The following is a 23,101-nucleotide window of genomic DNA, read 5'->3' on the forward strand; positions in this document are numbered from 1 at the left end:
AATGCCTTGGCGCCATTCCTCGGCGCCGGAAGTGTGCGTCCCGGTCGCGCCATCCAGCGTCCCGGGCCATCGTGGCGTCTCGTCGCCGGCGTCGGAGTCCCCGCTGAAGTCTAGGCATCCCCGAGAGCCCGCCCTGAAGACCCGAGGACTCTAGGCGCCGAGGAGAACCTCAGCGCGCCACGTCGGCCTGGCCTCGGTTTTCCGTACAGCAACATGGCGGCGCCCTGTTGACTCAGCTGGGTTGTCTGTTTTCACGACGAGAGTCCGGGAAAGCCGCGTGCACTTTTATGACAAGCGGAGCGCCCAGGTAGGAGGAAGTGGATGTTGAGTGTGCCGGTCGTCCTACGACTGCATTTGCGGAGGAGAGACTGAGCGCGCCTAGTCGGGTCGCCAATCATTTTCCGTACAGCAACATGGCGGCGCCCTGTGACTCAGCTGGGTTGTCTCAAGACTCCGATTAGATGGGTGATTTTTCATGACAAGAGTCCGAGAGAGCGAGTGTCGAGGTCGGAGGAAGGGGCTGTTGAGTGTGCCCTTTGTTCTAGGGCTGTACGTGCCGATGAGAACCCGAGCGCGCCTACTCGGTGCGGAATCGTTTTCCGTACAGCAGCATGGCGGCGCCCACTGAATTGTAGAAAAAGAAACCAGGTTTGTCTGTCTTGACCATGTCTTCCACCTGGGTGCTGTTCTCAAGATGAGTGTCCTGGAAGGCGGCCTGCACTTTTCTGACAGGCAAAGCGGCTAGGTAAGAGGAAGGAGATGTTGGGTGGGTCCGTCGCTCCCAGCTCGCCCGCGGTGGCCACTGCCATCCTGGGTGCCCGGGTGGCAGGATGTCTGCGAGAGAAGTTAGGGAACATCCGTGGGGCTGTGGTTGTGAGGGGCGTGGGTAGAGTTAGGGTGACTGGACCCCCGAATGTAAAAAGGGCCGGAAGGTTTGCACTTGCTAGAAATCCTAGATGCTTCAGGTTTTTCCACAATCAGGATCCCTCTTAGGAGGGAGGTCTTTTACAGGCTTAAATATTGTGGTTGGTCAAGTTCAGCCTGGGTAACTTAGTGCCAGAGCTAATCTCTTCCTGAGACAGCCTGTAGCCCTAACCAACCAGCCTGCCCTCTGGATCACCGGGCCAAAAGACAGCCCACCACCCAAAGGTATAATACCTTTGCAAGGGGAGGGCAGTGGCTCGTTCTCTCTCATCATTTGGGAACTCCTAGCTGTGGGTGAGTTTTTCCATCGCCTGGCTGGGGCCCCCCAGCCCTTACTCTCCACATGGGCTCTTTATCCCCTCCAGCTCCCCACGTGGTAGGAGCTCCTTGAACTTTCTTTTCTCTTTCCACGCTTTTTTCTCCCATATCCCGTATCTGGGCACATGGGCTTTTGGGCTCCATGTGGTGTACTTCTCTTCTCCCCACTTTATTTCCCCTTACCTCCCAGCCTTCCCCTTTCCGCACTCCTTTGTAAAATCTGAATAAAATGTGGTATTTTAAAAATAATTCTCTTGAATCTTGAATTGCCAATTCCTTGGCTAGTTTGCAGATATGAACTCAGGGCTTGGGGTTCCAGAAAGCACCCCAGAACCCCAATTTCCCCATTACAGTTGGCAAGGGTGTGGGTGTGAAGGAGGGAAGTAGGACCTGGATGCTCTAAGTACCGCTGATGCCCTTGCCAGTGGTATAGGAGATCCCTGCTTCTTTCAGTTTCAATCTACAGACAGGTATTGCCAGTCCCTGACGGTGGTGGGAGATCCCTGAGCCAAAGTTTGCATACTTGGTTTTTGTAACAATTGCACCTTTAACTAGAATTGTAATCTGGGAGCTAATAGCCCTTCTTGTCCAAATTTCAGTTTTTTCCTAGCCATTTAAGGGGCCTCTAAGCCACGTGGTGACTATGAAGAGGTTACCTAGGATTAAGCTAAGAGCTCCGTCACCAACAGCAGCAGTTGGCATTGATTTGTGTCAGTGTTTAGGTGCTATGCATTGTTCATGGCATTTCTTGGAGGTTATGCCATCTAGTTCCCTAAATTGAGATGTCATAAAAATGTTGACTTTGGGGCCTGGCGAGATGGCTCAGTGGTTAAGGCACTTTTGCCTGCAAAGTGTAATGATCTAAGTTTGATTCCCCAGGACCCACACAAAGCCAGATGCACAAGGTGGCACATGCATCAGGAGCTTGTTTGCAGTGGCTGAAAGCCCTGGCATGTCCATTCTCTCTCTCCCTCTGTCTCTCTCAGCTTGTAAATAAATACATAAGCTTATTTAATTAAAAATGTTGACTTTTAGCTGGGCGTGGTGTTGAATGCCTTTAATCCTAGCACTCGGGAGGCAGAGGTAGGAGGATCACCGTGAGTTCAAGGCCACCCTGAGACTACATAGTGAATTCCAGGTCAGCCTGGGCTAGCGAGAGACCCTATCTCGAAAAACAAACAACAACAACAAAAATGTTGACTTGGGCTAGCACCATGTCTTAGTGGTTAAAGGCATTTGCTTGCAAAGTCTGTTGCTGGGGTTCAATTCTCCAGTCATCCATATTTGCTGCAGGAAGATACCCTGAGGCTCCCAATGCTCACACAAACAGAAATAAATAAAAATGCTTAAAAATTATGACTGAGGCCCAGTGAAATCAACTCCCTTTTCCACAGCCATATGCTGATACACCGAATAAGAAATTGGAATCTAAATGCTATTATTATTAACTGTGTCTTAAGCTTATCCGCACTCAATTTCCTTTTAAGGTCTCCAGCACATTAGGTCTGGTATTACTAGAATCTAAATGCTATTATTATTAACTGTGTCTTAAGCTTATCCGCACTCAATTTCCTTTTAAGGTCTCCAGTACATTAGGTCTGGTATTACTAACTGTCCTTCAAATCAAGACAAGGAGGGTTTAAAAAGCCTAGTTACTTGAGTGTATTGTTTGACATGCATATCAAATCTATCTGTATGTATGAAGTGTGAAGTACATTTGTTGAAATACGGGATATTTGATGTTAGGAGCCGTGCAGACGCTATTACAAGTTGGCGCCGGTTTCTGGCCTCTTATTGATCACAGCTGGTGTAAATCAAGCACAGTGCGCATGCTCCAACCCGTCGTGGGCCGATGCTAATGAGGCATCCAGAAAGTAACCAATCACTGGTGGCCACATATCCGCAGTTGACCAATCATTTGTGGGTAAGCGGCCTAAAACCCTATATAAACAGTTGCCTTTCGTGGTTCTGGGTCTTCGCGTCTTCGCATCTAGCAGTTTGGCAGTCCCCAATAAAGTGTGTTCAGAAGAATCCTGATTGTGGCATCCTCCTTGCTGGTGAGGCGGGCGTGACAATTTGAGACCTTGATTGTTGTTTCTTTTGTAGGAGGAAAATGTCTGTCGTACACCGGTTGTCCCCTGGGTGGTTACTGGATCATCTTTCTTTTATTAACAAGATAAACTATCAAGTTCACCAGCATCATGAGCCTTCTTGCAGTAAAAACAAGCCCATGTTGGACCACTCTGACTCTCCTCACATGCATTCTATGTTTCCTGAAACCTCTGCTAAACTTGCTTGTGACTCCATCATGAAGGCAGAGAATGAAGACAGAGGGCATTGTGAGAAGACCATACAAAACTATGTTTTCCGATCAGAATTATTTAATGTCACCAAACCTTATATAACTGCAGCTGTTCCCAAAGAATGCCAACTAAGTGATGAGAAAGAAGATCTAATCAGTGATGTTAAGAGAGAAATCTCTGCTTCTATTATTGGGAAGGTAGAAAGTTTTAAGAAATACTTACTTTATACATAAAACAACATTTTCATCCCAGTGTCTTATCTCGAGTGTTTACTAGTATGAAGCGTAAAGATGTATCAGGGGTTGGGAAGATGGTTCAGCAGGTAAGAGCTCTTGCTGTGCAAGCCCGAGGACCTGAGTTCAGTCCTCAGCACCCATGTGGAAAAGACAGGCATGGCCCTATGTGCCTGTACCTGAGCGCTGGGGGGGGAGGGGTGGAGACAGGAGGAGGAGGGCTGCTGGGTTCCCTGGTTTGCCAGTGTAACCAAAAAGCAGGGCGCTGCAGGTCCAGTGAGACATGATCTCGGAAATAAGACAGGAGGGCGATGGAGGAGGACACCAGATGTCTTCCTCTGGCCTTCATACATACGTGTTTGGGGCACGTGCATCCGATGGTCTGTATACACCATAACTGCCCATAATACACACTCACATACATGGAAAACACAACACGTAGGCTTTAGACGATGGGAAATTTATTTTTGGTGTGTGGGTATATCTATGATGTGAATGTGTGTCTGTATGTGCAGATGAATGTGAGCAGTTGTGCATGTATGTGGAAGCCAGAGGACAATCTTGGTGCGATTCCTCAGGTGCACCTGAGACCAGGCATGTCACTGAGCTGCAGCTTGCCAAGCAGGCTAGACTGGCTGGCAGCAAGCCCCAGGGAGCTACCTGCCTCTGCCTCCCCGTATTGGATTACAGACATTTGCCAACACACCTTGCCCTGAATTTTTTTTTTTTGTTTGTTTGAGGTAGGGTTTCACTTTAGCCAAGGCTGATGTGGAATTCACTGTGTAGTCTCAGGGTGGCTTTGAACTCACGGCGATCCTCCTACCTCTGCCTCCCGAGTGCTGGGGTTAAAGGTGTGTACCACCATGCTTGTCTTGGTCTGCATTTTTAAAAATTCTTTCCTAATATTCCACCTTTCTCAAACTCTGCTGCATGACATCTTTCAAAAAGTGAGCAGAGTTGGCTTAGGGAGAGTTCTGTAAACAAAGCCAAACCCAACACCGAGAACAACCCTTTCTGCATAGCCATTTGCATAGAGTGGTTTTACATCTGTTTTGTTAACCAACAAAAACTCCTGTCCAAAATTCCAAAGAAAGTTAAAAGCCTTTCTTTTGAGGATAAGCTCCCATAATAAAAGTTTGAAAGAAGTGATATATTTGAAAAGTTTCTAGTGATGAAGGTAGGGAACTCCTGTGGGAGATTGTTTATATGGACTGGAGAGATGGCTCAGCAGTTAAAGCGCTTGACTACAAAGCCTAAAGACCCAGGTTTGATTCCCCAGTACCCACTTAAAGCCAGATGCACAAGGTGGGACATGTGTCTGGAGTTTGGTTGCAGTGGCTGGAGGTCTTGGTGCACCCATTCTCTCTCTTGCACATAAGTAAATAAAGTTAAAAAAATAAATAAAACATAAAACTAACCAAGGCACATGTCTTTTAATCCCAGCACTCAGGAGGCAGAGGTAGGAAGATCCCTGTGAGTTTGAGGCCAGCCTGGGACTACAGAGTAAGTTCTAGGTTAGCCTGGGCTAGAGTGAGACCCTATCTGGAAAAAAATAAAAATAAAAAAAAAAGATTATGTTGCCAGGTGTGGTGGCACACGCCTTTAATCCCAGCACTTGGGAGGCAGAGGTAGGAGGATTGCCATGAGTTCGAGGCCACCCTGAGACTACATAGTGAATTCCAGGTCAGCCTGAACCAGAGTGAGACCCTACCTCGAAAAACCAAAAAGAAAAAAAAAAAAAGATGATGTTCATAAAGTACATGTGTTTGAGTACACACCTGTGCAGTGTTTTAAAATGTGTGGGTTGAGTGCAGCAGCCTGCCTGAGGGCCCAGCACTGGGATGTAGGGCAGGAGGATAGCAATACAGGCTGGGTTTTAACTACGTAGCTTCATGGCTCTTCTGAGCTACATGAGACCCTTTCTCCAAACTCAAAATGAAAAACAAGGTTTGAGAATTTCATATGTGATCAATCTATATATTATTTTTAAAAATTGTGAGTGTTTCTGGAGTCTAGAGATGACTACAACGTCCATTTCGGAAAGATCGTGTCAGTATTATCTTGTGAGTGATAGAAATAGTACATTATTTGCTCAACAAATATTTGAGCTTTTTTCATGTACTTTTTTTTTCCAGCCTTTTGTTTTTTTATTGACAGCTTCCATAATTGTAAACAATATCCCATGGTAATTCCTCCCCCACCCCTTCTAATTTTTTTTAATTTTTAAATTTTTATTAACATTTTCCATGATTATAAAAAAAAATCCCATGATAATTCCCTCCCTCCCTCCTGACACTTTCCCCTTTGAAATTCCATTCTCATCATATTACCTCCCCATCTCAGTCATTGTACTTACATATATCATGTACTTTTTTTTTGGTTTTAGTAATTTGTTGTCTTAGTAATTTTTATTTGCAAGCAGAGATAGAATGAGAGAGAGAGAGAGAGAGAGAATATGGGTATGCCAGGTACTTTTGCCACTGCAAACTCCAGATGATTGATGTATCTTGTTTTATGTGAGTACCAGGGACTTGAACCCTGGCTGACAGGCTTTGCACATGGAAACACCTTTAATCACTGAGCCATCTCTCCCGCCCTGCTTTTGTGACATAGAACGATGAAATAAGATAAACACCATCCTTGTACTTCAAGTACCTTATAAGTGGAAGAAAAATAGGAAAACATTGAGAATTAGAATAAGGAAACTAGCAGGTATCTTTTACATTAATTGTAGGTACCTGAAATGCAATTTTTAGCATTCTTGTGCAGTTTTTCCCATTCAACAGGTACGTATGAATATTTGTATGCTTCGTACTGAAGATATTGTGAGCTGGGCATGGTGGTGCACGCATTTAATCCCAGCACTCAGGAGGCAGAGGTAAGATCGCCGTGAGTTCAAGGCTACCGTGGGACTACATAGTGAATTCCAGGTCAGCCTGGGCTAGAGTGAGACCCTGCCTCAGGAAAAAAAGAAAGAAAGAAAGGAAAATGTATTGTGTAAGAGCTCAGTAAATAGGATGTAGTTATTTGTCATCCCTGATACTAGTTCAAGCAAGTATTTGTGAAGGACTTTGCAGTTTACTGTGTGAACATTAGGAGGGTTTTTTTGTTTTTTTGTTTTGAGGCAGAGTCTAACTCTAGTCCACACTGGCCTAGGCTCACTCTGTATCCCAGACAAGCCTTGAACCCAGCCTCCCATGTGCCGGGATGAAAGGCGTGAGCCGCCATGCCAGGCTTGTGAACACTGAGTTTTAATCTTTAGTATCTTTTATTTAAAATATATTTTTAAAATACTTATTTATTTGAGAGAGAGTAAGAGAGAGAAAGAGGCAGATAGAGAGAATGGACACACCAGGGCTTCTAGCCACTGCAAATGAACTCCAGATACATGTGCCACTTTGTGCACCTGGCTTACATGGATACTGAGGAATTGAGTCTGGGTTGTTAGGCTTCACAGGCAAATGCCTTAACCGCTAAGCCATCTCTCCAGCCTCGTCTTTAGTATCTTCCATTGGGTAAGTGTCTGTGTGTTATGTTTGAGACAGGATCTCTGTAGCTCAGGCTGAACTTGAACCTACTTTGTAGACCACACTGCTGGCCTCAAACTTGTGGTGATCCTCCTGCCTCCACCTCCCAGTAATGGATTAGCGGTGTGCACCATCATGCCCAGCAAGCTTCTCATTTTACTTAGAAAAAAATATAGATGCACCTATGTAAAGAGTCTTGTTTACTTTCTCTGTAGAAGCATAAAAGATGTACTGCCTTCAATCAAGGTGAGTTGGATGCCATGGAATACCATGCAGAGGTAAGTTGAAAATGTTTATTGATCATGCGGGGAGATTAATGTGAAGTCACACCAAGAACATGAACCACATACATGAAGATGGTGTTAAGAATCAAGCACTCACTTTGATTAGTTACAATTTAATACTGAGGGCTGGAGGCATCTTAGCAGTTAAGGTGCTTGTCTGCAAAGTCAAAGAACCCAGGTTCGATTCTCCAGGACCCATGTAAGCCAGATACACCACGTGGCACATGCGTCTAGAGTTCGACTGCAGTAGCTGGAGGCCCTGGTGTCCATATCCTCTCTCTCACACAAATAAATAAAAAAAATATATATTTTAAGGGCTGGAGGGATGGCTTGGCAGTTAAGGCGCTAGCCTGCAAAGCCAAAGGACCTAGGTTCGATTCCCCAGGACCCACATAAGCCAGATGCACAAGGTGGTGCACACATCCAGAGTTTATTTGTAGCGCCTGGAGGTTCTGGTGTGTCTATTCTCTTTCTCTCAAATAAATGAATAAAGAATTAAAAAAAATATTTTTTTTAAAAAAGAATTTAATTCTGGCTTAGTGTTACTTTTATAATAATAAGCAGTTTAAACTAGTTTTTATTGACACTACATATGCTTGTAATGTAAATGGTCAGCATATATCGAGTTTTGGAGCTTGTAGAGCCACATCCTCAGCTCAGCTGTAATTTCATTCTAGCACACAGTTGTTTTTCTCTAATTACAGCAAATGTTGATTTTAGTATACAACTACAGAAATTAAAAGGGCATTAGAAATCCATTGTTTAGAGAATGATACTAATACCAGCGTCTTTAATGAACTTTAAACAAATGCTTTTGCAGATCAGGGAGCTGATTTTGGATGGCTCTTTACAGTTAATCCAAGAAGGTCTCAAAAGCGGCTTCCTTTTCCCCCGTGCGGAAAGCGAGCACACGCGTCCTGAAGCTGGCCCTGGGCCCCGGGAAGCCTGCAGCTTGTCCGGCTTGTGTGAACTGGCCAAGCATCTGCCTTCCCTGAAGGAGTCGGGCCTTCAGTCTTTGCGGCTGACGGAGGAGGATGTGTCTGCGAGAGACCAGGATTTGTTTTTGCGGGTTGTTGAAAACAACTCAAGCACTTCAAAAATGATTACCCTAATGGGACAGAAATACCTGCTGCCTCCCAAAAGCCGTTTTCTTCTGTCAGACATTTCCTGTATGCAACCACTTCTGGACTGTAAGTAATTCTTATGTTTGTTAGTAGAAAAAGGCACTTTTCTGGGCTCTCAGAAGTTAAGAGTATGAATTTTTTTAAAATTATTTATTTATTTATTTGAGAGCGACAGACACAGAGAGAAAGACAGATAGAGGGAGGGAGAGAGAATGGGCGCGCCAGGGCTTCCAGCCACTGCAAACGAACTCCAGACGCGTGCGCCCCCTTGTGCATCTGGCTAACGTGGGACCTGGGGAACCGAGCCTCGAACCGGGGTCCTTAGGCTTCACAGGCAAGCGCTTAACCGCTAAGCCGTCCCCCCAGCCCTAAAATTTTCTTTATTGATAACTTTACTCAGAATTCCCTCCCATTACTTCTTTCTTTTGTCCCTTGGCCCCTGCCACAAAACCCCTTCATCTTTTCGGCTCTGTAGCCCAGCTGGCCTCATTCTCCATTCTTCTTCCTTCGCTTCCTGGGAACCTGGAGCATGTGTCACTACACCTGGCTTCTGACTTTGACTTACAAAAAACAAGACATCCATTTAAAAAAAAAAACTTTTTTAATGAGGGAAAGAGAGTGTAAGAGGTGGGGGAGAACTGTCACACCAGAGCCTCCAGTCCCAGAGGTACGTCTGGCTTACATGGGATCTGGTGAGTCAAACATGGGTCCTTAGGCTTTGCCAGGAAGTGCCTTAACTGCTAATCCATCTCGCCAGCCCAACATCAATTTTTTTTTGTAAATAAAAAGTTTTGGATCCCAGCGCTCGGGAGGCAGAGGTAGGAGGATCACCTTGAGTTCAAGGGCATCCTGAGACTACATAATGAATTCCAGGCCAGCCTTGGCTACAGTGAGACCTTACCTCGAAAAAAAAAACACAAAAGTTTTGGAAGCCCAACATGGTGGCACATGCCTTTAATCCCAGTGCATGGCAGACAGAGGTAGGGGAATCGCTGTGAGTTGGAGGCCAGCCTGAGACTACATAGTGAACTCCAGGTCAGCCTGGGCTAGAGCAAGACCCTACCTTGAAAAAAATAAAAAAGAGTTACTTTATAACAAGCTGGGCATGGTGGCACACACCTTTAATCCCAGCACTCTGGAGGCAGGGGTAGGAGAATCTCCGTGAGTTCGAGGCCACCCTGAGACTACATAGTGAATTCCAGGTCATCCTGGGCTAGAGTGTAACCTTACCTTGAAAAACCAAAAAGAAAAAAAAAAAAAACAGAGTTACCTTATAACAAACTAAAACATGATGAAAGCATCCTTAATTTTGCTGAGAAATATGAAAAAATACTGTTAATCTCATAAAGTTGTATTTTATAAAAAGTTTTATGTTTTTAGTGATTACATGCTTTACTGTATAAACGTTGTGCGTGTTGGTCATACTCCCATTGGGTTATACCCTTACATCTCCTCTCCCCCACCCCTGTTCCCCTGAGGCCCTGCTCAGAGAGTTATGAATATTCACTGTGGGGTCATGAAAGTCCTAGTCATTCTCTAGAGGGGTGAGGGGACATGCCTCGGGGTGTTCCCTGAGCTTCATTATTAGTTTTAAAAATCTTACCAATTTATTAGAAAGAGAGAACATGGGTACTCCAAGGCCTCTAGTTGCTACAGATGAACTCTGGTTTGTCCTCTGGCTTTCTGTGGGTATTGGGGATTGAACCTGGGCCAGCAGGCTTTGCAAGCAAGTGCCCTTAAGCACTGAACTCTCTTGCCAGTCCATTTTACTCGTTTGTGCTGTGGGGGAAAAAACAAACAAACAAACATATGATGGGATATTTAAAATATTATGTTTGAAAAACTGAACCCCATGTTTGTTTGTTTTTTTAATTAAAATATTTTATTTATTTATTTGAGAAAGAGACAGAGAATGGGCATGCCAGGGCCTGTAGCCATTACAAATGAACTCCACACGCATGTTCCCCCCTTGTGCATCTGGCTTATGTGAGTCCTGGGGAATTGATCCTGGATCCTTAGGCTTTACAGGCAAGCCCCTTAACCGCTAAGCCATCTCTCCAGCCCTCACATGTTTATTTTTTAAATCCTTTCGCTGTGTTCACGATCGTGTGTGGTACAAGTGCTTTAACTTGGGCTGGGGGATGACTCGGATTGCCCATGCACAGGCCCTGAGTTTGAGCCCTAGTACAAAAAAAAAAAAAAAAAAAAAAAAAGAACAAGAACCGTGTTCCTTTGAAGAACATGTTTGCATTTTACCTGAGCGCTGGGGATTCAAGCCGGGGCTCTGAGGCCGTGCATACACTGCCGCTGAGCTGTGCCCGAAGTGATCATGCCCAGAGGATGTTTTCCTGAAATTCTCTCTCTGGTTTTAGGTTGTAAGACGTTTGACGTCATTGTGATAGACCCACCGTGGCAAAACAAATCAGTTAAAAGAAGTAACAGGTAAGTAGAAGTGAGTGATTCTCTTTTAATCCCCTCTAAACATTATGACTGAGATATCGGAAAGTACTAAAATGCTTTCGGTAGTTTTTGTTTTTTAATTGTTATTTGTGTGTGTGTATGTGTGGGTGTGTTCATGCCATGGTGAGTGTGTGGAGGTCAGGGCACAATCTTCAGGAACATGTCCTCTCCTTTGTCCTTGCCTGGGACGGTGTCTCTTTCTTGCTGGCCGTGAACTTCTGGACTCTGCTCACCCGGCCCGCGTTGCGGTGGGCACGCTGGGATTGCAGGCGTCTGTGCCCACTGTGCGTGGGTGCTGGGGATCTGGACTCCGGTGAACAGGCTTGTGGTTCAAGTGTGTTTAACCACTGACTGACATCCCCAGCCTCACAGTTTTTACATTTCCTTTTGAGAATTGTCTTGAACTGGTACTTCATATATGTGCAAGAATCTCTATAGCCCTGTACAAGCCAATCACCAGGTTGTTGCCTGAACCATCACACGGCTGTTTTCTGCACCACCCAAAGGGAAACATTTTTGTCCTCTTTGTCATCAAATTCTAAAATTTAGAAATATGCCAAAATATTTCTTTCCCTACGAATAAATTTGTCTAGTTCAGAGAATGTTGTGGGACAGGTGCCATGAAGAAGGTAAGAGCCAGAGGTTGGGGCATTGTCTTCCAGACATGTGAGGGCCTTACCCATCAAAACTGGGGGAGGGACCCCCCAAAATAACATCAAAATAGAAGATAACTAGTTGGAGAGAAGGTGCTCAGTTAAAGAGGGATGGGGAATGGATGCAAATGAAAGGAGGGGATTTTGATCAAAGTACATTATGAATGTGTATGAAAACTGTGAGTCAGAAACAGGTAGGGCCTCGAACTCACGGCGATCCTCCTACCTCTGCTTCCCGTGTGCTGATTAAAGGCGTGCACCACCACGACCTGCAATTTTTTTTTAAATTTATTTATTTATTTATTTGAGGGCGACAGACACAGAGAGAAAGACAGATAGAGGGAGAGAGAGAGAATGGGCGCACCAGGGCTTCCAGCCTCTGCAAACGAACTCCAGACGCGTGCGCCCCCTTGTGCATCTGGCTAACGTGGGACCTGGGGAACCGAGCCTCGAACCGGGGTCCTTAGGCTTCACAGGCAAGCGCTTAACCGCTAAGCCATCTCTCCAGCCCACGACCTGCAATTTTAAACAAGAATAAAGAAGAAAGAAAAATGCCCGTTGTCGGTGCATGTGCAGGTCATGGTGAGGCCACCAGGTGTCGCTGTGGCCCCGTCGTCCGCGGCGCAGCAGAGCCGTCAGTGCTTTGGTTCGCGGAGTCCTTGCGCGCTGCAGGGCTTTCCCCGAACACTTTATTTTAGGAGTGAACTTTTTTTTTTTTCCACTTACTGTTAGGTACAGTTCCTTATCTCCACTGCAGATCAAGCAGATACCTGTCCCTAAACTGGCCGCTCCAGACTGCCTTGTGGTGACGTGGGTGACGAACAGGGCGAAGCACGTGCGCTTCGCTAAGGAGGAGCTGTACCCGTCCTGGTCCGTGGAGCTTCTCGCCCAATGGCACTGGGTGAAAGTGAGTGCCAGCTGTTGCAATCGGGTTCACCGTGCCGGCAGAAGTCACCCAGCCGAGAGCAGCTTGTGGGGATAAGCGGTTTATTTTGGCTTACAGGCTCGAGGGGGAAGCTCCATGATGGCAGGTAAAAAACGATGGCGTGGGCAAAGGGTGGACATCACCCCCTGGCCCACATCAGGTGGACGATGGCAACAGGAGAGTGTGCCCAAACACTGGCAAGGGGGCACTGGCTGTAACACCCATATGCCTGCCCCCAACAATACACTGCCTCCAGGAGGCAGTAATTCCCAAATCTCCATCAGCTGGGAACCTAGCATTCCAAACACCTGAATCAAACCACCACACCTGGTCAGCTGGGTGAATGCCACAGCGTCACCTGCAGGTCACAGAAAGATGCTTACCATGTCACTGCCAACAGGGTCTAAGGAGAACCTTAGTCTCAAGGTCTTTACCTGTTTCTTCTGTATCTGCTTGCCGAGGGATCCCAAACTTGTAGCCTTGGCAGGCAGTCAGGGAGGTGGCCGAATGAAATTCTGCAGAGCTCCGTTTTTTATTTGTTTAAAAAACAAGTAGTAAGCTTGGGGAATCTGCTATCACTAGATGTAGATGTCCTTGTCCCCTCTCCACATAACTCAGTTTCAGCTATGTTTTGTGCCCTCTGCACGTCCGGAGTTTCTGATCCTCCTGCTTGACTTCCCGAGCGCGGGATGACAGGCCTATGTCACCAGGTCTGGTCTGTGTCCTTGCTGGGAACTGAACCCATTGCTTCATGCATGTCAGGCACGCGTTCTATCAACTGAGCTCCCTCATTCTGGTTTTGAATGAAATAACTTCTCTCTATATGCTATAAGAACACAGAAAAAAATTGCTGGAAAAGAAAGGTTTGATCTAGACATCATTGGGCATTAATTTTTTTTTAATACTTTTATTTATATTTGAGAGAGAGAGAGAGAGCAAGAGAAGAATGGTGTGCCAGGGCCTTCAGCCGCTGCAAACAAACTCCAGAAGCATGTGCCACCTTGTGCATCTGGCTTTATGTGGGCCCTGGGGAGTCGAACCTGGGTCCTTTAGCTTTGCAGGCTAGCGTCTTAACTTCTAAGCCATCCCTCCAGCCCCATTTTTTTTTTTTATACATTGGCTATTCAGAAACTAAATTTAGTGGAAACAGTATACCGATGGGGAAAAAATACTGCTTTTTCTTGGCTCCTTTCTATCAGATCACCAACTCAGGAGAATTTGTGTTCCCATTGGATTCTCCACACAAGAAGCCTTATGAAGGTCTTATACTGGGGAGAGTTAGAGGAAAAAATGCTTCACCATTAAGGTAAGAAAGGTGATTTTTTCAAAATTTCATACATATATTTTTAGTCTTTTGAAAATTGTTAACACAATGACCATTGATTTTCTTTAATTTTTGCATTTTTGGAAATCTACAATTGGTCTAGAGCTATAAAGTGTAAGTTGTATAGTACATGAAATTTATATTACCTTTTTTTAAAGGTTGGAATGGTTTATTATCAACAAACATAAATTTTTATCTTATGAATACCATAAATTACTTAATAATTATGGCTTCTGTAGATATTTTGTCTCACCAGCCAGCATTTGAGTTGCTTATATTTTGTAGGCCATTTTCAAATGAGAAATGGAAAAGGGTGAGAGTATTGCTTTTTTCCTTTTACATATTTTTTATTTTCAAATTGTTTTTTCAAGGTAGGGTCTCACTCTCTAGTCCAGGGTGGTCTCGAACTCACAGTGATCCACCTACCTCTGCTGGGATTAAAGGGGTGCGCCATCACACCTGGCTCAAGAGTATTGCTTTTATTTTAACTTATTAAGTTATTTTTATTACTTAGAACTTTGTTGTATGGACACATCATGTTGCTCTCATTCCCCTCGTGTTATCCTATTGTGTCCCCTCCTGTGTCCCCATTCCGCTGAGGCCCCTCCTCTGGGGTGACGTACTCACCATGGGATCAGGGATTCTAGTGCACTGTACATTATTTAGTATGCAATTGTCATTGCTATGGAAAATGAAATTCTAGGAAGTGTCATAATTTTTATGTTGTTGGTTTCCCTTGTTTATTCTACTCTTAAATTTGTTTTAGAAACAGAGGCTATTTGAAAGGGGAAATCAGGCCAACGGCATATAGTTAAATATTTGCCCTTGAAATAACCATTACACGTGTTGTCTCACGTAGGGGTTCAGAGGTGAAACTGCTCCCCATTCCAGATCGCCAGTTGCTTGTCAGCGTACCCTGTGTTCTTCATTCACACAAGCCACCTCTTGCTGGTACGTTTCTCCATATAAAACAGAATTGTTGTGACTTGAGAAATACTGGAAAAGGGGGCTAGAGAGATGGCTTAGTGGTTTAAGGTGCTTGCCTGCAAAACCTAGGAACCCAGGTTCAATTCCCCAGGACCCACGTAAGCCAGATGCACAAGGCGGCACATGCGTCTGGAGTTTGTTCACAGTGGCTAGAGACCCTAGTGTACCCATTCTCTCTCTCTGTCTGCCTCCCCCCATCTCTCTCTCTCTCAAACACATAAAATAAAAAAGCACTTTTTTTAAAAAAAGAGAAAAATAATTGGAAAAAAGGATTGAATTTAGCATTTGAATGGTCTATAAGTTTTAAAATTAAATCAGATACATATTTTTGTAATATTTTTAAATGTATAAAAGTTATGGAATTTATGAAATAGAGCCTAGATTAGTTTTCTATCAACTTCGCTTTTCTTCTTCTTCTTTTTTTTTTTTTTGTTTTTTTGCGGTAGGTTCTCACTCTAGCTCAGGCTGACCTGGAATTCACTCTGTAGTCTTAGGGTGGCCTCGAACTCAGAGTGATCCTCCTACCTCTGCCTCCCGAGTACTGGGATTAAAGTTAAAGGTGTGCACCACCATGCCCGGCTCAATTTAGCTTTTCTTCCTGTACTGTTTTATTGTTTATTTTTTTTTTATTTTTTTTTTTGAGGTATGGTCTCACTCTAGCTCAGGCTGATCTGGAATTCACTATGTAGTCTCAGGGTGGCCTTGAACTCATGGGGATCCTCCTCTCTCTGCCTCCTGAGTGTTGGGATTAAAGGCGTGCGCCACCACGCCCAGCTTCCGGTACTGTTTTTTGGGTTCTCCCTGCGGTCTCTTCTCCCCAGCGGTGGCCCTGACTGCATGAAGGCCCTGTGTGGCATTCAGCTCCTGGCTGGGTTCGATCCTAGTTTTCCCCGTGCTGGTTTCAGAGCAGGCAAATCCCTTGCTTATTGTGCAGCCAGGAATGAGCGGTGGCAGGTGAGGCTGGCATGGCTTGCTGTTTGGTGGGGACTCTCAGTGTGGGTTTCTAGAAGGGTCTGTGCTTCTCTGAGGCAGTGGGAAGGCAGATGCTGAGGACGTCGGGGTCCCCACTGGCTCAACAGCTGCCCCTCATCAGCCGGAGCTGAGCAGCCAGAACTAGGCAGAGTGCCGGCGTGGAGATGGATTAGGGTGAGCTTGACACCTGGCTCGGGTGCCAGGCCGGTTACCCGAATCCTTTTTTACCTTGCTGCCCTCATTTAAAGAGGGAATAATGATACTCAATATGCCAGCAGTGTAAGGGTTGCCTAGAATGTATTTAAAATTCTGTAGCAAATCAAGGAAGCAGTAACAGCTAAATTTTTTTTAATGAGAGTTGAAAAAGTTAAGTCATTGAGTATTTTGGGTTTTTTTTTTTTTTTTGGCTTGTGATGTGCATACCTGTTTGTGTGAATAAGAATTATTTATAAAGTGCACTTCTGATATATTGCCAGTAGGGAGCAACATATGCACATTTTAAGACTGAGAGCATTTAAAAAACAAAAATATTTTTGGGGAAAATTTTTAAATGACTCAGTGTTAAGCTTTAAGCTTTAGTTAAGTAGTAATATAGAAGGAATATTTGTAATACTTTTGTTTTTCAGTTCACATCACTGTGTTTTATGTATAGAAGGCACAGTTTTAAGCCACCAGAGAGCCACTTACAGATTTCTGTTGCAGACTTTACATGAAATCATAACTGTAGGGATTTGCACGACATGTGTTCTGCACATGATGCTTAGAATGTTTTCTTACAAATGTTCCTAAGTTTTAATGCATATTCAAAAAGTGAAATAGGACTGGAGAGATGGCTTAGTGGTTAAGGCGCTTGCCTGCAAAGCCTAAGGACCTGGGTTTGATTCCCCAGTACCCACGTAAGCCAGATGCACAAGGTCTTGCCTATGTCTAGAGTTCATTTGCAGTGACTATAGGCCCCGGAGCACTCATTCTCTGCCTCCCTCTTTCTCTCTCTCTCTTAAATAAGTGAAGTATTTCCTTCTGCTTCTAGAAACACCAAAATAAGATTTTTTTAAGTGCTTGTGTGTGTGTGTATGGATGGATGTACATACCATGCCCTGCATGTGGAGATCAGAGGTCAGCTTCAAAGACTTTGTGTTTCCCCCTGTTTGAGACGGGGCCCCTTTGCCACCGCAAACACACTGCCAGACTGCAGCGAACGCCATGCTAACTGGCAAGTTTCACGCCCTCCCGGCTCCATCTTCCACTGTCCCAGGGACACTGGGGTCACAGGTGCCTGTGTTCTCCGTGGCTGCCAAGGAATGCAGCCCCGGCTGGCAGGCTTCGCAAGCAGGTGCCATTCGCCACTGAGCAATCTCGCCAGCCCGCAAGATATTTTTTAAAAGGTTAGCTTGTTATTTCCTTTACAGAATTTCAAACAAACACAAAAAGAACAGACACAACGTCGGCAGCATATTTTATCTCAAAATGAAATGTTTATGACGTTTCCTACAGATTGAAAGGTACAGAGACAGTAGATGTGACTAAATATCGTTGTGTGGGTTGTGCTGGGGACCGAACCCAGCATGTGGCACGTGAGCAGCCCACCCCTGAGCCTGTGTACGTGTATAGCCTTAAATGCAAGGGTTTGAGGTAGAAATTATGACATAAAAGTATTCGAATCAAAATTCTAACGTTCATATTTTAGAGAAATTTCTGTTTCCTCCTTATATTGCTTTCCCCACTGTTTCTGTTTGAAGCATGAAATGTAGCTAATTGGATCTGTGCACCGAGATTTGGGCCACTTTCGCCCTTGTTTGGCTGCAGACTTACAGAATAGAAGGGGCTGATTAGATAAGCGTGGACCGCTTCGTCTCACTGCAGAAGAACAGGTTACCAAAGCCGTGTGGTCCTCAATTGTCGAAGTGCATGCATGGCAGGCGCAGGTTGAAATTCATACACGTGGATATGAATGCATGCGTGTATTTTATGATACTACTCTATGTAACCTAGGCTGACTATAAACTCATTATCTTCCTGCCTCAGCCTCCTATGTGCTGTGGCTAATGGTACATACCATCATGTCCAACCTATATTTATGTTAGAATTAGTTAAAATAATACATTTCCATTAACTTGATTTTGTTTCTTTAGCCTTGTCTTAAAGCAAAACAGATACCGTTAACTTCATAAAAAACATTACCTGGCTGGCTCCTGCCGGTAATCCCAGCACTTGGGTGGCTAAAGTAGCAGGATTTATGTGAGTTTAAGGCTATCCTGGGCTACACAAGTGAGTTCCAGGTCAGTCTGGGCTAGAGTGAGATCCTGCCTCAAAACAGCAGCAACAATATAATTTGATTTTTTTTTTAATTACAAAGGAAAAAAATATACTGAGAAAGAAAGATGGTTGTAAATGTTTGCTTATTTATTTTTGTTTTTACTTGTTTACTTATTCAATATTTGATTCTGGAGATACGAGCTGAGGTTCTTGCACATGCTAAGCAGGCGCTTGAGATCAAGCTGTGCCCAGCCCACACGGGCTTAGGTTGGTTGTGCTTTCACGTGGCCTGAACCTAGCCGTGGTTCTATTAGAGTGTGAGATGCCAACCTCGCTGTACCAAAAAACCAAGCAACAGGTACCAAACCCTAATCTTGCTTCATGATGCCTTAGACCACATGGAGACTGGGAAGTCACTGAATTTGTGGCAGACTATGGAAGGCTGACGCAGGATTCTTGTCCTTTAAGACTCTGGGGAAATCTTTCCCTTTCAAATTGAGTATCATCTAATTATATGCTTATGAAAGGTGTAGAAGTCTTAATGCCAACATTGTCTAGGAACTATCAAAGCCCAAATTTGAATTCATTTGAATTATAGGCTGGGAAGGGATGGGGGGGGGAGGGGAAGGAGACTGGAGAGATGGCTCAGTGGTTGAAAGTGCTGCTTGAATTGTAAGTAATGGAAACTTTTTAAGGGCAGGAGAGATGGCTTAGCAGTTAAGGCACTTGCCTGCAAAGCCTAAGGACCCATGTTCAACTCTCCAGATCCTACATAAACCAGAGGCACAGGAGTGAGGCAAACGCAAGGTCGCACATGCCCACTAGGTGGCGCAAGCGTCTGGAGTTTGCAGAGGCTGAGGCCTTGGTGTGTCAATTCTGTGTCTAAAATAAAATAAAATAAAAACCTTTTTAATTCCCACTTGACATTTGATAAGTGAGACCATTAATTTTGGACAAGGAACATTCAGAAACCTACAATGTTTGATATATTATCCTTTAAACTTTACAGTTATCTTTTGAATCTTTCCGTTACTTCTAAAGGACCAGGGGCCTAGGGGCCTAACTCACCTAGCACGTGCAGTTCCCCTGGTTCAATCCCCAACAGCCAACAGGAGCAAAAGAAAAATGTTAGGGAGGCCTTATCATTCTTAAAATTTGATAGGTTTCTGCTAATGCCAACTTGGCATAGCAATTTTGAACTGTATTTGACCTGTATGATTTTTACTTTTTAAAGAATTATTTTTGCACCCAGTTTCTGGTATATGGTTAGTATAACTAAGGAGTAACATGATAAATGATTTAAATATTTGTCTTCCAAGTGATAAAGCTTTGATAACGCTTCTGTAGGGGCTGAAGAGATCGCTCAGTGGTTAAAGGTGCTTGCTTCCAAAGCTTGATGGCCTGCCTGGGTTCGATTTCCCAGTACCCACATGAGCCAGATGCACAAATCAATGAGCGCATACGTCTGGTGTTCATTTGCAATAGCAAGAGGCCTTGGCATGCCCATTTCTCCCTTCCTTCCCTCTTTCCCTTTCTCTCTCTCTCTCTACTTGCAAATAAATTTTTTAAAAAAGCCTCTGTAATACTCCTTTCTTTCATGTAGTATAATCATAGCTATTTAGCTAACATATACGAAGTACCTCCCTCCACAAATAGAATCTTTGGTGTAGAAATTAATATATCAAAAAAGGACTACTTAACTGTGGAAATAACATGGAGAAATTTAAGGCAAAGAAAGAGGGCATATCCTTTTGTTTGTTTATTTATTTATTTATTTTTGGTTTTGTTGTTTTGTTTTTTGAGGTAGGGTCTTGCTCTAGCTCAGGCTGATCTGGACTTCATTTTGTCATCACAGGGCGGCGTCTAACTCATGGCGGCTACCCCGCATCTGCCTCCCTAGTGCTGGGATGTAAAGTGTGTGCCATCACGCACACCCAGACCACGAGGGGCCTATTCTGAAGTCCTGCCGAGTTCTAAATATTTCTATCCAACTCTTCACTTACAAGTTTGTTTTTTTTTTTCTGCTAAAGTTTATGTTAAAAACAGGCATGTTTGACTTTTATTTTCTACAGTGCAGTTGTCTTTATATTTCTATAGAGTTTTTTGTGCATGGATTACATTTATTAAAAAATAAAGTAAATTGGTTCTCAGGAGATATGCCAGCAGGATTGGAAAACTGGAAAGTCATCTACGTGGGTGTTAAAACCCTCATCTCTCATCTATAAATGAAAGCCAACACATCAGGGCAGTGAAGGTTCGGGTGGAATTGTTCCCAGTTGCCACAGGTGCTTATTGGCATTCTGGCTATAAATAGTCAAGCCCGCAATGAAATGCCTGATCCTCACTGGCTGCCTTTTAAAAAAAATTTGTTTTTTTTGAGGCAAGCCCAAGAAACTGGCCATTTTTTTAATTTATTTTTTCCAAGTGAGAGAGCAAAAGTGAAAGATACAGAAAAAATTGACCCACCAGGGCCTCTGGCCACCGTAATCAAACTCCAGATGCATGAGTCACCTTGTGCATTTGACTTACATGGGTCCTGGAGAATCAAACATGGGTCCTTAGGCTTCTCAGGCAAGCGCCGTAACGGCTAAGCTTTCTCTCCAACCCTCATTATGTGTCTTTAAAAAAAAAAAGAGGTGAAATATCCCTTCTAATCTTACTTGTTAAAAGGAAATTGATTTCTAAAAATATTTTTATTTATTAGTTTGCAAGCAGAGAGAGAGAGAGAAGAAATACAGACAGAGAGAATGGATACACCAAGGCCTCCAGCCACTGCAAACAAACTTCAGATGCATGCTCCACTTGTGCATCTGGCTTTATGTGGGCTTGGGGAATTGAACCTGGGTTGTTAGGCTTTGCAGGCAAGTGTCTTAACCACTGGACCATCTCTCTAGCCCAGGAAATTAATTTCTTTCTTAATTTTAACATTTCTGTTTCTCTCTCTTATTTTCTGGACAGAGGTTCTTAAAGACTACATCAGACCAGGTGGAGAATGTTTGGAATTGTTTGCTCGAAATTTACAGCCTGGTTGGACCAGCTGGGGCAATGAAGTACTCAAGTTTCAGCACGTGGATTATTTTGTGGCTGAGCAGCCGGGACACTGACTGTAATCTTGATGGAAACTGCCTTCCTCAGCCCTTCTCCCTTCATTCTAACTCACTTTCCTTTTCACACCAGTGGGTGTGCTTAAGGACGTAGGTAGGATTTGACCTGTCAGTGTATGACTGTCCTTCATGTGGTCTTGAAGTGGGTTTTACTTGAGTTGGTTTGATGGTCCGCATTACCCTAGGCTCTTTAGGGGTGAGCAGTTAGTTCAGACGTGATCCAGCCCGAGGATGGGTGTGCTTGGAGAGTATGGTGTAGAACACACTGGGACTTCATCCCCGAAGCATCAAGAGCGAGAGTCTAACTTCCGCCTTTCCCTGAGCATCGGAAGTTGAGGCTGCACCGGAGCTGGGCTCATTGTGGTGTCCACTTGCAGCCTGGCATGCACATCTGGTTTACCACGGCCCAGATCTCTCTCCCTGCTGCTCACTGGTGCGGTTTACTTGGTCCCTGTATGTCTTGAATTTGTGACCTCTGGTATAACGTCGCCTTCTGGGGAAAAGTATCCTTGGATTTCTGGATACCACCACAGTGGACTGAGCCCTTGCAACAGTTCTGAAGCATTTTCAATGTATTAAAGGTCGCTTTTCAAGTACTTCTTTGTTGTTTTTCTGGATGATAATTCAAAGATACTTCTTGTAAAATGTCAAAGAGTAAATACCATAGCCATGTGTGGTACCTCATACTCATGATTCCAACACTTCAGAGGTGGACTTTGGAGGATGTCTGAGACTTTGAGGTAATCCTGGGCTACAGAATGAGTTCCAGGACGGCCTGAGCTAGCATGAAGACCTGCCTAAAAAAATAATAACCATAAACACTTTTATAGTTGTGTAAAAGTATTTGTGTTACAGGTTTTCTACAAATAAATCTTTTCCAACCAAGTAATACTTGTTTGTTTTTTCACCTTACTCATGGTAGGTAAGTGCTCTCCCATTGAGCTACACTTCCCGACTAGACTAAGTAAAATGTTCTGACTGTAAGGATTCTAAGACAAGCATGCTTACTATATTATTTCTCTCCTCACCCCCTCCTCCTTTTTTCAATACAGGGCCTCATGTAGCTCAGAGTGGCTTCAAACTTGCTTTGTAGTTAAGGATGACCATGAACTTCTGATCCTCCTGCCTCTGTCTCCAGAGTGTTGGGATAGTAGGTTGGAATGACATTTGACAAGCTTGCCCATTTTTTCACTATTTTGTCAAAAATACTATTTTATTTATTTATTTATTCGAGGTAGGGTCTCACTCTAGCCCAGGCTGACCTGGAATTCACTGGCCTCAAACTCTCAGCGATCCTCCTACCTCTGCCTCCCGAGTGCTTCGGGGATTAAAGGCGTGTGCCACCATGCCTGGCAAAAATACTACTTTTGAAGTTATTCATACTTTCAGGGCCTGAGCATAGCATCAGAAGCTTAATTATAGAGGTATTCTAAAGGGGGAAAAAAAAAAGGTGTTAAACTTGAAACCAGCTCTTCAGAACTCATTGGAATCTCAGCTTCCTGTGGTATTTATTGATTTCGTGTAGTTTGTAGAAGCACTTTCTCAAGTTTTTTTTTACTTAGTTTTATATCATTAATATTGGTCCTGAAAGGGTTTTGTTTTGTTTTTTAATCCAATGAGTCCTGTATTCAGCTGGACACATTCTAATGTCACAAAGCCTGCTTACTGAGTGTAGGACAAAGGACCACTCTGCCAACTCTGCAGATG

The 23,101-nt window shown here is 44.1% G+C and overlaps 1 protein-coding gene across 3 annotated transcripts; it reads left to right on the plus strand.

The window, feature by feature from the left end:
* Positions 1-39: 39 nt before the first annotated feature.
* Mettl4 (methyltransferase 4, N6-adenosine) lies at positions 40-22,283 on the plus strand. 3 transcript variants are annotated; one of them, XM_045135324.1, is made up of 9 exons: positions 40-745; positions 3,349-3,742; positions 7,521-7,583; positions 8,410-8,779; positions 11,086-11,155; positions 12,559-12,733; positions 13,951-14,057; positions 14,935-15,026; positions 21,249-22,283. In XM_045135324.1, the coding sequence occupies exons 2-9, from the start codon at positions 3,356-3,358 to the stop codon at positions 21,392-21,394; spliced, it is 1,410 nt and encodes a 469-aa protein (XP_044991259.1). In that variant the 5' UTR covers positions 40-745; positions 3,349-3,355; the 3' UTR covers positions 21,395-22,283. The 3 variants fall into 3 exon arrangements, with proteins under 3 accessions (XP_044991259.1, XP_044991257.1, XP_044991258.1); XM_045135322.1 differs by having other exon boundaries at positions 40-307; XM_045135323.1 differs by having other exon boundaries at positions 40-307; positions 12,565-12,733.
* The last annotated feature ends 818 nt before the right edge of the window (positions 22,284-23,101 follow it).

The sequence above is a fragment of the Jaculus jaculus genome, chromosome 15 (genome assembly GCF_020740685.1).
Source record: "Jaculus jaculus isolate mJacJac1 chromosome 15, mJacJac1.mat.Y.cur, whole genome shotgun sequence".
In the NCBI taxonomy this organism is placed as follows: domain Eukaryota; kingdom Metazoa; phylum Chordata; class Mammalia; order Rodentia; family Dipodidae; genus Jaculus; species Jaculus jaculus.